Source organism: Corvus moneduloides, chromosome 21, assembly GCF_009650955.1.
Source record: "Corvus moneduloides isolate bCorMon1 chromosome 21, bCorMon1.pri, whole genome shotgun sequence".
NCBI lineage: Eukaryota > Metazoa > Chordata > Aves > Passeriformes > Corvidae > Corvus > Corvus moneduloides.
Window position 1 is genome coordinate 3,987,246 of NC_045496.1, and position 14,146 is coordinate 4,001,391.

The 14,146-nt window shown below is 55.7% G+C and overlaps 1 protein-coding gene across 6 annotated transcripts in view; it reads left to right on the plus strand.

Moving 5' to 3' along the window:
- RALGDS (ral guanine nucleotide dissociation stimulator) overlaps positions 1 to 13,605 on the plus strand; it is a 56,019-nt gene extending 42,414 nt beyond the window's left edge. For 4 of the 6 annotated variants that reach the window (XM_032130723.1, XM_032130720.1, XM_032130724.1 and 1 more), the window contains exons 2-18: positions 5,282 to 5,392; positions 5,809 to 6,002; positions 6,366 to 6,440; positions 6,587 to 6,780; positions 7,158 to 7,279; positions 7,413 to 7,628; positions 7,745 to 7,848; positions 8,182 to 8,266; positions 8,920 to 8,997; positions 9,093 to 9,179; positions 9,556 to 9,588; positions 9,741 to 9,862; positions 10,021 to 10,116; positions 10,263 to 10,464; positions 10,678 to 11,037; positions 11,262 to 11,376; positions 11,565 to 13,605. In XM_032130723.1, the coding sequence (XP_031986614.1) occupies positions 5,282 to 5,392; positions 5,809 to 6,002; positions 6,366 to 6,440; positions 6,587 to 6,780; positions 7,158 to 7,279; positions 7,413 to 7,628; positions 7,745 to 7,848; positions 8,182 to 8,266; positions 8,920 to 8,997; positions 9,093 to 9,179; positions 9,556 to 9,588; positions 9,741 to 9,862; positions 10,021 to 10,116; positions 10,263 to 10,464; positions 10,678 to 11,037; positions 11,262 to 11,376; positions 11,565 to 11,740 (2,370 nt within the window). In that variant the 3' untranslated portion in view covers positions 11,741 to 13,605. The remainder of the gene's footprint in view (positions 1 to 5,281; positions 5,393 to 5,808; positions 6,003 to 6,365; positions 6,441 to 6,586; positions 6,781 to 7,157; positions 7,280 to 7,412; positions 7,629 to 7,744; positions 7,849 to 8,181; positions 8,267 to 8,919; positions 8,998 to 9,092; positions 9,180 to 9,555; positions 9,589 to 9,740; positions 9,863 to 10,020; positions 10,117 to 10,262; positions 10,465 to 10,677; positions 11,038 to 11,261; positions 11,377 to 11,564) is intronic. The other 2 variants (XM_032130719.1, XM_032130721.1) reach the window with 2 other exon arrangements.
- Positions 13,606 to 14,146: the final 541 nt, after the last annotated feature.

Sequence of the window (14,146 nt, forward strand, 5' to 3'; positions counted from 1 at the left end):
AAGGCAGGCAGAGAGTGTTGAAAACCCAAAGGAATCGTGTCTCTCTGCTGAACATCTCTGCATGAGGAGCAGGGGCCAGGTACAGCCGGGCTGTGGCAGGGGACTGAGCTCCATCAGCAGCGACAGGAGCACTCAGGGAGAAAGGAGACAGTGGGAGATCAACTTGCCCAGCTGGAGAGAACCACCCCAGTGCCATCAGGGCCATCACTGGGATGATGTTTGGAAGCAGAAGTGCTCCTGCCCTCAGTGGAGCTGCTGTTCCAAAGGACGTGCCGTGAGTCACCAGCGTGGGCACCTTTCCTTCCCCTGCAAACGGGATGTTTGTCAGCTGCCTCACCAGTTTGGGGTAGTCCTTGTGGTCTTCCTGAGCACAGCCAGGGGAAGGAAACTGCCTGTGAGTGCCAGGAGTGGGCAATCCCTCGAGGCAGAGCCGTGGGGGAACAGCCACCGCAGGGCTTTTTGCCTGGAAGTCCCCACGGGGAAGAGCGTTGTGCTGCGTGTGCTTATTTGGGATGTGTAGGACAGAGGGTGCTTCTGCTTTTGCGGTCTTTATCTTCGGTTCACAGAGCTGCGCTTGTTTTCCTTTCACTACCCGGGGGTGACTTTTTTTCCTATTTCCTTTTACATAACGTCGTACACTCGCGTTTGCACAAGAGGTCCCGAAGTCGCTGCTGTTTGTTGCAGGGGTTCAGGGTTTGCTCCTGAGGGTGAAACGAAAGTGAACTCGGGGTTGGTGTCAGCCGTGGGGGACACGGGCCGTGGTGGAGCCGGTTTCTTTAGTTCCCGGAAAGGCCCATTTCCCATTGCTAGTGGGAAGGGATTATTCTGAGAAGGGGCTGGGGATTGCAAAGACCAAACCCCTACTTGCTGTTTTCTGGCTTTTACCACCTTTCATCGAGTTCTTTTGAGCTTATGCAAGCGCGGAGCTTCAATGGGAAACTCCTGGTGATGTCTCCGAGGTTCAGCTCTGCCTTTTCTTGTCTCGTTAGCCAGTGGGACTGTTAATTCCCAACAGGCACACATTCCTGGCTTCCCATGGGCAGGGTTAATGTCTGCTAAAAGCAGCCCGTTTGAAATCACGGTGCAGAGATACTCTCGGTGCTGTGCTGTACCTGTCTATAGAACAGGCATTTTGTGTAGCTCGACTGAAAGCGAGCAGAGTAACACGAATATCTCGATTGTTAAACCAGCTGTGGTCCAGAGAGCATCAGCAAAAGCACTTTAAGCAGTGGTGCCTCTTCCATGTGTGCTGAAATTAATACCTTTTTCCACTAACAGTTCATTATTTTTGTGCCTTTGGAGGCCAGTGCTCTAACCCGGGGCACGCAGGACCAGAGCTCTTAAGACCTGGTAATTGTTGGGTAATTGTCTGTGTGTAACGTGTGGGGATGCTGTGTGCTCACACTTAATCCTGCACTTTGCTCCTGTCTTACCAAAACCACCTTTGTGACTGATCTCAAACACTTTCCAAAATGCAGAGCCCGAGCCAATGTTTTACTTTGCTGTTTGGCCTTTGCGTTTTCCCCTCCTTTCATCTGTCAGGAAGAGCCGAAGGCAGAGTCCCTGCTGCTTCTGCTGCTCTCTCCCTAGCTCTGAGGGTCCCTCACACCCTTCCTCTAGGCTCATGAACCTTGGCTGCATCTTAGAGCTCCTTATTAATCCTCTGTGTGAAGACGTGGGGTTTGACACCACGCCGAGTACAAGAACATTCACCAGAGAGCAGAAGAGTTTATTGCACGGAGCAGGAATTCCTCCCTGGTGTAGTCACAAAAGCTTTGAACCATCAGTGGGAGCTCCGGGGCTGGCTGCAGTTGGAAGAGGCAGTCCCCAGGCCCAGGGCAGCCATCTGGTGCAGACCTCCCGTTTCATATTTCAGGGGATGAACTCCTGCAGAGTTCACTCACGGCTGCTTCTGCAAAAGCCTCTGCTCTGCACAACTGGGCAGAGTTAAACATGTGGCTTTTCCTTGTGCCCCTCCAGCCAGAGGCCTTTTTCCTGCTGTGTGGAGCGGACCAGGATTGCACACTGAGCTGGGGAAATCAAATCAAACGTTCATTTTCCTGTGTCTTCCTTTTTCTTGGTGCCCATCTTGAAATGTGTTGGATCTCACTTTCTCTGGGCTTCCAGGTCCCGCTCGTATGAGTTTGGTGGAAGGTGCAGATGCCATGACCATCAAATCTTGTTGCAGATGTTTAAAGCACGGCCTGGGCCTGTTGGATTCATCCCTTGTGCCAACAGAAGGGACTATTCACCTGTGTCTCACCTTCAGGCTGAGGTGAAGGAGGGTTTGTGTGTTGGCTGAGCCTGACTCACATTCCCCCCTTCTGTGGGGCAGAAAATTCCAGCAGCTGTGTAGGGCAGGCAGTGGGGAGCAGTGACTGTTGCAATATTTACCAGCACTCCTCTGTCTCTTCAGAGACCATTTTGAAGGCGTTCAGCTTTGGTTGACTTGCTGGAAATCCTGGTGTGGCTGCAGGATTCGGGGTGGCCGGCACAAACATAAGCCACAGGTCAAGGTTTTGTGTCTCTCCCACCTCATCTCCTCACCTGCCAGGGGAGAAACGTGTGCTTGGTGCAGGTGTTGGAGCGAGACTCCTCTGGCTCCGTCCTGCCGCTGCTTTTTTGCTTGGTTGGTTTTGAACCATCGTGTGCAGAATGCACAATCAGCATCTCGGAGGAGCAGCCGTAGGAAAGAGGAAGCTCACACGGAATATAAATAGCCAAATTTTAGAATGTCCCAGTGTAGCAGCTCTCCTGGCTCTTGGCAGGAGCCTGCAGAGCGCTGGGAAGCCGCGGCCTTCGTGTGTGGTTTGCAAAGGGGGAACTTTGGGGGATATCACACAAGTCAGCAAGACGAAAAATGAATGAATCCGACAGTCTTGGATATGGGAAGGAAATGAAATTTGCTTTTACGCACATCAAAATGGGGAGTATCCCCTGCACGTGACCTGAAATGCAGAGTGAAAACCCTGCGCAGTTGTGGCAATACTTTCCACTGTAGTTGCACAGCAGCTGCCAATGATTCATGGGTTGATCCTGAGATGGTTTTTTCCTCCCATATGATTTAATTTATGAATTTAATTGCATGTCAGCAAGCATCTGATTTTTCTTGATATTTTGGGGTTTGCAACTGCCCAGCCAAATCTCTTTTCTGAGTTAGACTGTACAGGGCTCTGGTCCTGCTGGACCCAGAGCTTTCCTCCAGCCTGAAGGCTCAGCTTAAATGGGAGGTACACGGGGTAGGGCTGATGTGCATTTTGGGTGATGAAGATTGGGAAAGATCCCAGGACAAATTGGGAAGCGTTTCCATGGCTTTTCTTTCTTTTTGTTGGAAAGGGCAAAGTGGAAGAAAGAAAAGTGGAAGAAAGACTACTTGGCCAACTTGGTTAGGTGCTGTCACTGTAGATGGGTGATCCAGAGTGGACACAAAGCTTTGGCTGTGCTGGCAGCCCTCTCCCAAAGTTGTGCCAGTCCCCTGGGCAGTGTACTTGAACACAAATTTGTGCCATAATTTATCCCAGAGCACGGAACAAGAGTGGGCCAGACGCAGGTGCCAGGAAGGATGTCTGGTGTCTGCTGCCTCGTGTGGGTGCTGTCGGGGCTGGTCTGGAAGCCAGTGAATCCTGGGAGAGGCTCCTGATGCTCACAGCAGAGCTTCACAATTCCTCAAACCCCTCAACAAGCCAAACCTCTCCATAGTCTGGCATGAAGTGAGAAAAGCAGGTTCAGCAGAAAGTGAAAAAGTCAGTAACCCTGCCCAGGGGGATTCTCTGCCCTCATTCATTACAGCCATGAATGAGAGGCTTTTTCCAGCTTCCCCTCAGAGCTGGCTGTGCTTCCCTGCCTTGATTCCCTGTGATTAACCAAGCCGTGGCTTGAGCAGGCTGTGATAACAGAGCAGTGACCGCTGCTGTGGTGGTGCTGCTGATAAAGGATGGTGGTTAAAGAGCATTTGGGTGCACGTTCAATCCGTCGGCTCGGGGTCGTGTTCTGCTCCTGTCTGCTGAGATGTGCAGCCTCTTCCGAGCCTGGGGCCCGGGGTGTGGCTGTCCCCGTGCTCACAGGGGGCAGTTTGGAGGAGGATTTTTTGCAGGGAGCAGCATCACTTCTGGGGCTCCATCCTAAGTCCTTCCATGGCAGTTTCTTCCTCAGCGAGCCCTTGTGTTGTTGTCAATGCTCAGGGCTCTTTGAGGGGCAGTTGCAGGGAAAGCTGTGGGCTGGCTCTGGCAGGAGAGCTTTGTCCTCACAACCCTGTGTCCCAGTGATGGTCACCTCCCCCTCTAACCAGCTTACTGCTTTCAGGCGTTTTCTCCCTCTGCTGAGCTGTGGGTTTTGGTGTGTGTTTGTCCATGTCCTGCCATTTGGCGAGAGGGATGGAGGGTGGGGGAGATCCCCGCAGTGTTTAAAAGGATCTGGATAAATCATCTTAAGGGAGGCACTGACTCAGCAGAGCGTGGTTAGGGAGGAGGAGGAGGAGGGAACCAGATTGTCCTTGTGGGGCTGCAGCTGCTGCTGAGCCTGTGCTGGCATGTGGTGCTGGGGGAGGCGTGTGCCCTGAGAAGCATCACCCCTTTCCTCACCAAATTTTTGGTGTTCTCCATCCTCCAGAGCAGAAATGGGAGCCTCATAGCTGGGTGCCTGTCACCTAGAGGTGCCTGTCCCCTGTACCCAGACCTGTCCTGGCTGTGGCTGACCCAACCCTGGTGCAGATCCCTGGGATTTCCCCCCAGCTTTGAGCTTTCCCCTGGGATTTCTGCCTCATGCAGTGGCCAGTGCTGCCAGAGCTGGTGGGCAGCTTGGTTTGAGTTATTATTTATTAGGGAAATGCACCGAGGTGCTTGGTTCCTGCAGGGACAGATCACTGAGACCCTGCTCAGACCAGGAGGCAGTGTCACCTCATGGGAGGGGCAGAGGCTTGGGGAGGGGAGCAGCCATGGCTGGGCACTGGGCTGTGCTGTCACTGTCCCTTTTGCTGGCTTGTGAGCGGTCCCACCTTGCACTGGCATAGCCTGGCTTTGCTGAAGGGCTGAGATGTGGGGCCAGGGGACATGGGACACACCAAGAGCAGCTTCCCAAAGTCCTGGCTCCACTGTGGGCAGGCTCAGCTGGCCAGACACACTGGTGTCACCTCGCTTGCGTTTCTGAGCAGGTGAGGGAGACTCTCACTGCCAGCCAGGCAGCTGCTGCCTTTGGCTCGCTGGGATCCCTTGTAGGAGCCACAAAACAACTCTGCCACACTTTGCTCTCCTTATCTTATGGTGTATCTTGTCTTTCCATGCAGAGCTCCACACAGGAGATCGGAGAAGAGCTGGAGGATGGTGTGATCTACAGCATATCCCTCCGGAAAGTGCAGCTCCATCACACGGCAAACAAAGGGCAGCGCTGGCTGGGGGTAAGCTGGGGGCTCCTCCTGCCACAGGGGAGGTTTCAGATGTTTCCCTGCCATGGGAATCATGTATTTATTTGGGAGCAGGGAGTGGGAGCACCTGCTGTCCTCTGCCACATGGGAAGGGGCACAGGTGACACAATCCGCAGCCCTATTTTGAAAAATAGGGCAACTCTGATTTGTATCTGGATTTTGGCAACCTTGAGGCCTTTCCTGGGATTTCCCAAGTGCTCAGGTCTTCTCAGCTGGGTTGCTGGTGTTTGCCGTCTGAGGAGACTCAGCTTTTCCTTCCCAGTTAGGAGAGCCCCAGGCACTGTAGGGGTCCCAGCCCAGACCTGAGCTTGTGAAGCTGGTGGGAACACTTTGCACTGGATGGTGCCTTTCTTCACCCAGCCCACTGACTTCTGCTCCTGTCCTGGCAGTTTGAGAATGAGTCAGCCCTAAACCTCTACGAGACGTGTAAGGTGCGGACGATAAAAGCCGGGACCTTGGAGAAGCTGGTGGAGTACCTGGTCTCAGCCTTCAAGGGCAATGATTCCACCTATGTCACCATCTTCCTGTGCACTTACCGGGCCTTCGCCACCACCAAGCAAGTGCTGGACCTGCTGCTTAACAGGTGAGGCTGCCCTGAGCCCCACAACACAGCTGGGGGTGGCCAGGAAAGCCCCAGTATCTTCTGCTGCAATGCCTTGGAGGTCTGCTGGCTTTTCCCAGCTCCATCCACGTGAAGGTTTTGGGACAGGGCAGGGAGGACACAACTTCCCAGAAAGCTGGAGCTCTTCCAGTGAGGTGGTCAGTGCTGGCTGCTTCCCTGTTCCTGTAAGAGGGAGGTTGTGGCAGAGGGAGGGGAGCAGGACACTGCGTAGCAGGTTCATCCTGACCCCTTGGCAGAGCTGGGGGTGGTGTGGAGCGGGAGGAGGCTGCTCTGAGAGGCAGCTGAGTGCAGGGTGCTCACTGCCTGCTCTCTGTGCCCCACCAGGTATGGCAAACTCCACGTGCAGGCGAATGGGGACCACGCCAGGCACACTGTGGACGAGAGGATGGAGCTGAAGAAGTAAGTCTGACTGTGCTGTGGTGGCTCTGGTGGCAGCTTTTTGGGAGGGATGTGTTGTCCCAGCAGTACTCCTGGGCTTGTGGGGGTGCAGACGGGTTTCTCCTGGCACCTGATCCTCTTTGTCTGTGTTTTTCCCCTTGCTGCAGCACCATCTCCTCCATCCTGGGGGCCTGGCTGGATCAGTACTCAGAGGATTTCCGCAAGCCCCCCGACTTCGCCTGCCTCAAGCAGCTCATCTCCTACGTGCGCCACAACATCCCCGGCTCCGACCTGGAGCGCCGAGCCCGCATCCTGCTGGCCCAGTTCCAGCAGCAAGAGCAGAGCGAGGCCGAGGCAGAAGGTGGAGTCCTCACCCTGCTTGTGGGGTTATTTGAGGCTGCAGGTGGAGGGAATGCTGCTGGTTGGCATCAAGGTCTCCAGAACTTGAGCCACGTGGCTGAACAGCCATAAACTCTGTTTACATGGAGGGACACTGGGAAGCTAATTCAGTTGCAGCAGAAGTGGGATTTTTAAGTGGATTAGCTAATCTGCCTTTAATCCTCTGTAGACACTTGCACCCAGGTTTAAAACGACTATCCTTTTATCTGAGCCTCGTTGCTGGAGGTGTGAAGCCAGATGGGAATTAAGAGCCTGGGAGGTGGGGGGTGGGTGTCTGCAGGGGGCTGGCGTGGGTCGGTGTGGGCACTGCGGTGCTCAGCTTCACCCTGTCTCCTGCAGCTGTGGACCATGGCAGCTGCACCTTCCAGCTGGTGGAGGAGAACGGGGTCGGGGATGGGAAGCCAGATTTCCTCTCCTTCTCCCCAGAGATGGTGGCAGAACAGTTCACACTGATGGATGCTGTGAGTAGTCACGCACCAGGCAGCTCAGCGGTGCTCTGGGCACAGGCCTGGCTATTCCCATCCCTTTTTCCTCCCGGCCTGTTCTCTCCCCAGAGAACCCAAAGAGACCCTTCTCCCTCCCTTTATCTTCCAGGAGCTGTTCAAGAAAGTGGTGCCTTACCACTGCCTGGGCTGCATCTGGTCCCAGCGGGACAAGAAGGGCAAAGAGCACCTGGCCCCCACCATCCGTGCCACGGTCTCGCAGTTCAACAGTGTGGCCAACTGTGTCATTGCCACCTGTCTCGGGGACAGGTCCCTGAAGCCACAGCAGAGGGCCAAGGTGGTGGAGCGGTGGATCGAAGTGGCTCGGGTAGGACAGCTCACCTCCCACCTCACCCAAGGGATGAGGTTTTGCCATGCTGGAATCCCAGCAGATCCTCCAGCTTTTTTTAACCCGAGTCCTGTCACCTCCTTGTCTGTCCCCAGGAGTGCCGCATCCTGAAGAACTTCTCCTCCCTCCGAGCCATCCTCTCAGCCCTGCAGTGCAACGCCGTGCACCGGCTGAAGAAGACCTGGGACGAGGTCCTGCGGTAAGGAGCTCCTGCGGGGCTGGTTCCAAGGGGAAGGACATGCTGTGGGCCTTGAATGTGTAAATGGGATCACCTCAACTCCAGCATTGCCTCTTGGAGTGTGCCCAAAACCCAGGGACCAGTGTCAGGTGTCAGGGACCTAAGGAGGGTGAGGAAATAAAAGCATCATCACCTCACCCTTCTGTGTGAAACATCTTGGAATAGCTCCCAAACAGCGAGGCCCAGCTGGAGCTGAGCATAACTGGGGTCATTTGGGTGAGCAGAAGAGAGCCCAAGGAGGAAAGCCCACTGTGGCAGCGTTGCTGACTTTTCCCCTTGTTTCCCCCTGAGCAGGGAGAGCTTCCGCACATTCCATGAGCTCTCAGAGATCTTCTCCGATGAGAACAACCACTCGCTGAGCCGGGAGCTTCTCATCAAGGTAGGGGGAAGGAGAACCCGCATTGCCCTGCTCCTGGCAGGCAGCTCAGGTTTCCACGGTGTTCCAGCCAAAGGATAAAGCCCAGAGCTGCTGGAGTTGCAGGCATGGATGCAGGCAGAGCGTGCTGAGTCTGGGGAGCAGGCAGGGGTTTCAGCAAGGCTGGGATTTCTGTTTCTCCACCCAAAACTCATTACCTGGAGCTGGCAAAACAATCCAAGGAACAGATAAGCAATGGGATGGGATCCAGAGCACCAAGCGACAGCTTCTGCCCAGAGGCAGCTGCATGTTAACAGTCCAGTGCAAAATTCTCTTGATTCTGGGTGGGATGGTGGAGTTGGTGAAAGGCGGTGGCAAAAATGTCTTTATTCTGTGTGGAGCTTCTCCACAGATCCCAGCCTAGCTCTGGTTTAGGGACTGACAGGAAACAAAATGCAAAAGGGAACAAAATGTCCCGTTGAGGAGACATTTATACAGAAATGAGAGCAGCAGTTCCTATTCACTAAGGCTCTCCTCTCTGTGAGCCATGAAAAAGCTTTGGTTTCCTCCTCTTTCCTACAAGGAAAGTTATATAAAAAAAAGTGGGTGTGAATTTTAGCTAAAGGGTATTAGAGCTGTTTCCCACCTGTGCTGATCCACCTCTCCCCACCATCCAGGAGGGCACATCCAAATTTGCCACCTTGGAGATCAACCCAAAGAGGGCTCAGAAGCGGCAGCAGCAGCAGCGAGAGATGGTGAGTCTGGCAGGGCTGTCCCTGTGCCCTGTCCCCAGCAGCTGCCCGGGCTGGTCCCAGCTCTGCTGACCCCACTGTCCCTTCTGTCCCCACAGGGAGTGATGCAGGGCACCATTCCCTACCTTGGCACCTTCCTCACGGACCTGGTGATGCTCGACACGGCCATGAAGGATTTCCTGGATGTATGTACCTCCTCCCTATGCTCCCTTTCCTCCCAGAGCCTGGGCTGATAAAAGGCAGGCTGGTCCCCCATGTATCCTGTATTCCCACACTGCACATCCTGTATCCCACACTGCACATCCTGTATCCCACACTGCACATCCTGTATCCCACACTGCATCCTGCACATCCTGTATCCCACACTGCATCCTGCACATCCTGTATCTCACACCACATCCCATATCCCACCCTGCACATCCACCTCTGTCCCAAGGAAATGGGCTACTTTTTCTCAGCACTGTTACCCACACTGCAGTGGCAGCAAGACAGAGATAGGGAAGGGTGGGAGCAATATTCTTCTGCCTGTTCCAATCTGACCTTCATCTCTTTCTTTTCCAGGGTGGGCTGATCAACTTTGAGAAGAGAAGGAAGGTGAGAGCTTTTCCCTGGCAGCTGCACAGGCTGACCTGGTGCAATCACAGGCTGTGCCAGTCACTTTGGGGTTGATCCCTCTCTTTTTTTTACTTCATGTTCTTCAGTTTTGGGGGAGGGGATTCTGGTCTCATGGCTTCCATTTGCTGCAGGAGTTCGAAGTCATCGCGCAGATCAAGCTGCTCCAGTCGGCCTGCAACAACTACAGCTTCACACAGGAGGATCAGTTCGTGGAGTGGTTCCACAGCCTGGAGCGGCTCAGCGAGGCCGAGAGGTGAGTGAGAGGGGTCTGGGGTCGTGCTGGTGCCTTGGGAAGTCCCACCACTCATTTCCTCTGACAGCAGCAGCTGTCCCGTGCTCCCCTCTCTGCTCTGCCTCCCTCACACTTGGTGGCAGCACAGGGAGCTCAAACCCTCCTCTCTCCCCTCCCAGCTATGGGCTGTCGTGTGAAATCGAGCCACTGTCAGAGTCAGCCAGCAACACGTTGAAGGCCAAGAAAAACACCGGCATCATCAAGAGATGGAGCGAGTGAGTCCCTGGTGGGAGGTGGGGGCCAGCGTGGGGCATCCTTGGCTGGGCACTGCAGGGGACCAGGTGGGAATGGCCGCTATCCTGCCAGCCCAATGCACCCTCACCCTGCTCCCTTCTCACCTGCCCCACCTCTCTCCTGGCAGCCGGCAGCCACCAAGCACTGAGCCCTGTGCCAGCGGCAGCTCCCACTCGAAATCCTTCGACCAGCTCAAGTGTGGGCAGTACCTGTGCAGTGGGGATGCCACCGACTCAGTGAGCGTCACCTCCGCCGGCTCCAGCAGCTCCGACGTGGAGGAGATCAACATCAGCTTCATCCCCGAGTCCCCTGACTGCCAGGAGAAGAAGGTACGTGGCAGCTCGCAGGGTCCAGGCCTCCCAGGGCTGATGTGGCCGTTGTATGGGGACTGTCCCACCTCTGCCCTGGCGCTGGGGCTGGGGGGAGCAGGTGGGGGGCCCGGGGGCTGCTCGGGAGGCCCCCTGCCCTTTGCTGCTCTGGCAGCACGGCAAGGCTCTCGTGCCTCCGGTGGCTGTAGTTGTGTCGGTCCCCCGTTGTCACAGGTCAGTGAGATCCCTCTGGCCTCCCTCCCCCAGCGCTGGTACGCCCCGTCTGTGGCCGATGGAGAAGCTAAACCCACTGTGTCCTCCGCATCCCCTCTCCTCCCTGCCCTCCAGTTCTGGGAATCCACCTCCCTCTCTTCCCTGGACACGTCAGGCATCGGCTCAGGCTCCAGCAGTGCCTCCTCCTCTTCTGTCTCCTCCACGCCGGTGACGGCCTCCCGCACACACAAGCGCTCGGTCTCCGGCATCTCCAGCTACTCCTCACTCTCGCTGCCCCTCTACAACCAGCAGGTCGACGACTGTTGCATCATCCGTGTCAGCCTGGCTGTGGACAACGGCAACATGTACAAGAGCATCCTGGTTAGTAACATCCCTGTGGAAACACCAGAGAGGGGTGGCTTGTCCTGCTTGGATACGGGCACGGCCCATTTTGGGAGGAGACTCCAGTGGGAGGCTCTTTGTGTAACATCCCTGTGGAAACACCAGAGAGGGGTGGCTTGTCCTGCTTGGATACGGGCACGGCCCATTTTGGGAGGAGACTCCAGTGGGAGGCTCTCTGGGCTCACAGCACTCTGTGCTCACAGGTGACGAGCCAGGACAAGACCCCCGTGGTTATTCGCAAGGCCATGGCCAAACACAACCTGGATGGGGACCGGCCTGAAGACTATGAGCTTGTCCAGATCATCTCGGAGGAGAGAGGTGTGTGCTGGGGCGTGGGGGCTTCCCTGGGGCCATGCAGCCCGGCAGCCTGGGCAGCACCAGGCTGGAGCTGGGATGAGAGGTGACAGTAAGAGGGGTCCCAGCACCTGGGGACAAACCTCGGCCCCACTCTGGTCCCCTTTCAAGGAAAGGGCACCTGACTGACCCTCACACTTGTTCACTTCCAGAGCTGAAGATCCCCGACAACGCCAACGTCTTCTACGCCATGAACTCCGCCGCCAACTATGACTTTGTGCTCAAGAAGCGGGGCTTCTCCAAGGGGGTGAAGATCAAGCACGGCTCCAGCTCCACCCTGCCCAGGATGAAGCAGAAAGGCCTGAAGATCGCCAAGGGCATCTTCTAGCCTCAGCCCCACTGCCACCCATCACCGTCGGGGCCTTGGGGGCAGCTGCTCCGGGCTTGGCTGTGGCCGGTCCTTGTGCCGCCTTGCACGGCAGAGGAGTGACCCTCACCCATGGGGGACAGCCGTGCACCTCCCTTCCGCACCCAGAGCTGAGAGCTGGGCAACTGGTATGGGCCTCTGCCTCTCTCTGCACAAGCCCCAGTTCCAATCAGGTCTTTTTTTTCTACACAGGAAGGCAGCAGTGGGGGGGATTTGTCTATTTTTTTGTTTTGTTTTGTTTTTTAACCTTCTACGGTGCGACACGAGTCCAGCCCGGCCAGCCCAGAGCTGGAGCCCGCCTCTGCCGTAGGTGCCTTGTGTCCGAGCAAGCCGGGGAGCGGTGACTCGCAGAGGGGCTGTTTGACGGGAGCAGAGCAGGAGCCCCCACCACCCTGGGGCTGCCAAGCCTCCTTCCCCGCTTTCCCAGTGTTACCTCCATGTCTGTCCTCCCTGGGATCATTGGCGTTGCCACCACCGCACAGCTCTGCCCGTCCTTCCCTTGAGAGAAGCCACGGATGCCCTGGCTGGGAGGTGAGCTGGAAGGATGCAGCCCTGCCCCAGTGCTGAGCCAGTGCAGGAGGCTGTGGCCATGCCATGATGGAGTGGGTGCCTCGTGCTCTCCCCAGCTGGAAGCCTGCGTGGTCTCGCTCCTCTCCCGATCCAGCGCATCCTCCAGCTGGACTGGGCCGGCCCACGTTCAAACTTGCACCAAAGATCAAATGCCAGTGTCTCTTCTGCTGAGGGGAGAGCTTCGGGCCGTGCCCCCAGCGCTGCCAGCCTGAGGAGGAGGAGAGCAAAGTTCTGTCTGAAACTGTGTATATAGAGACTTCGGGTCTGTGTGGGTACGCGAGGGGCCAGAGAGCTCAGGGTGCTCCAGGTGCCCCAGCTGCCACTGCCTGACCCACAGAAAGTGCCACTCACCTTGGGCTTTAACCGGACTTTTTCAAACACTGACCATGGGAGAAGCAGCAATGAGACTTTTTTTTGTATAAAACAAAAAAGTTTACTGATTTTTTTTTTTCAGTATTTATTGGTTGTAAATAGAAGAGGCAAACTTGTACATTTTACTAATCCAGCCTCCCCCTGCCCTGCAGCCCAGTCCCTCTCCTGTGCCCCCCTGCTATTTAAGGCTGCTGGGAGGGACGCTGGTAGCAGCAGCAGCACTGCTCTGCTGTGCTCATGGGGTGCACACCCTGCCAGCCACCCCCTCCCAAATTCTCTACCACTAATTGCTCGAGCAGGGGCAGAGATGCTTGTTTTAATCACTGTAGGAAACACTAACCAAAGGGGGACCTTTTGTTGATCCTGGCTCCATCTCTGTTTTTTTAAGCGTTTCATTCCTGCAGATCTTTTCCATTTCCCATCCGCCGGAGTCCCCGGGTGGTTGCGGTGCCTTCCCCAGCTCCAGGACAGGGACCATGCCCCAGGGGCCGGGGCTGGTGGCAGGGGTTGGGCCTGGTGGGGAAGAGGCTGCTTGGGTGTGAGCGTGGCTGGCATTGAGCTCCTCCAGCCCCGTGTCCCCTCGGGTGGCACTGCCCATGATGCACATGATGGGAGCTCCTGGCTCCCTGACGCAGGGGCAGCCTCCTGCCTCCTCCGTGCCCAAAGCCCCTGCCCCTGGGCACCAGCACTCCCGGGAGGGTCTCCCCTCTGCTCCGTGCCTGCCCACCCTGGGACTGTCCCCTCCCTTCCCGCCGGTGCCACTGGGGGGACTGGCTGTACCGTATGTATTTTGTACCACTTCAATGAAGGAGCACACTGCCCGGTGTGACTTGTACACAGCAATGTAATTAGTCTTTGCAATAAAATACTGATGCTCAAATGTCTCTGCCCCAAGGCAGGAGCTGTTCTGTTCTCCTTCCCCAAAATGCCAGCACCTTCCTGGAGAAAGAGGGATGCATCTGACTGTGGGGGAGTTCATACTTTATGTTCACCCTGGTGGGTTGAACTTTCTTTTTTTCTGGCTGAGGGACCAGGGCTCACTTTTCAAATGAACCTCATTCATTTGAACCTGTGAGTTGAAACTGTTGCATTTTCCGAGTGTCATCTGTTGGGTTTACTCCTTTTGTTACAAGTAAAGGCTTTAAAAGCAACAGTCCATAGGACCTCCTCAGTGAAGAAGAGGAGGTCTTAACTGCTTTTAAAAAAGCAAGCTTGGCTCCAGGTGTGGTCGTAACACACTGGGGAATGCACAAGACCCAGAAAATGCCAGCAGATCTTTAATTTCTGTGACTTTCTTCTGGTGGGAATAATCCAGCTGGCAGTGGCCAACTTCTGTGAACCTGAAGCTCTGCCCCTTTTCCAGCTGCCTTCAGTCCTTGTTAACTGCTAATTGGGGAAGTCAAAACAGACCTGAGAAGTGCATCA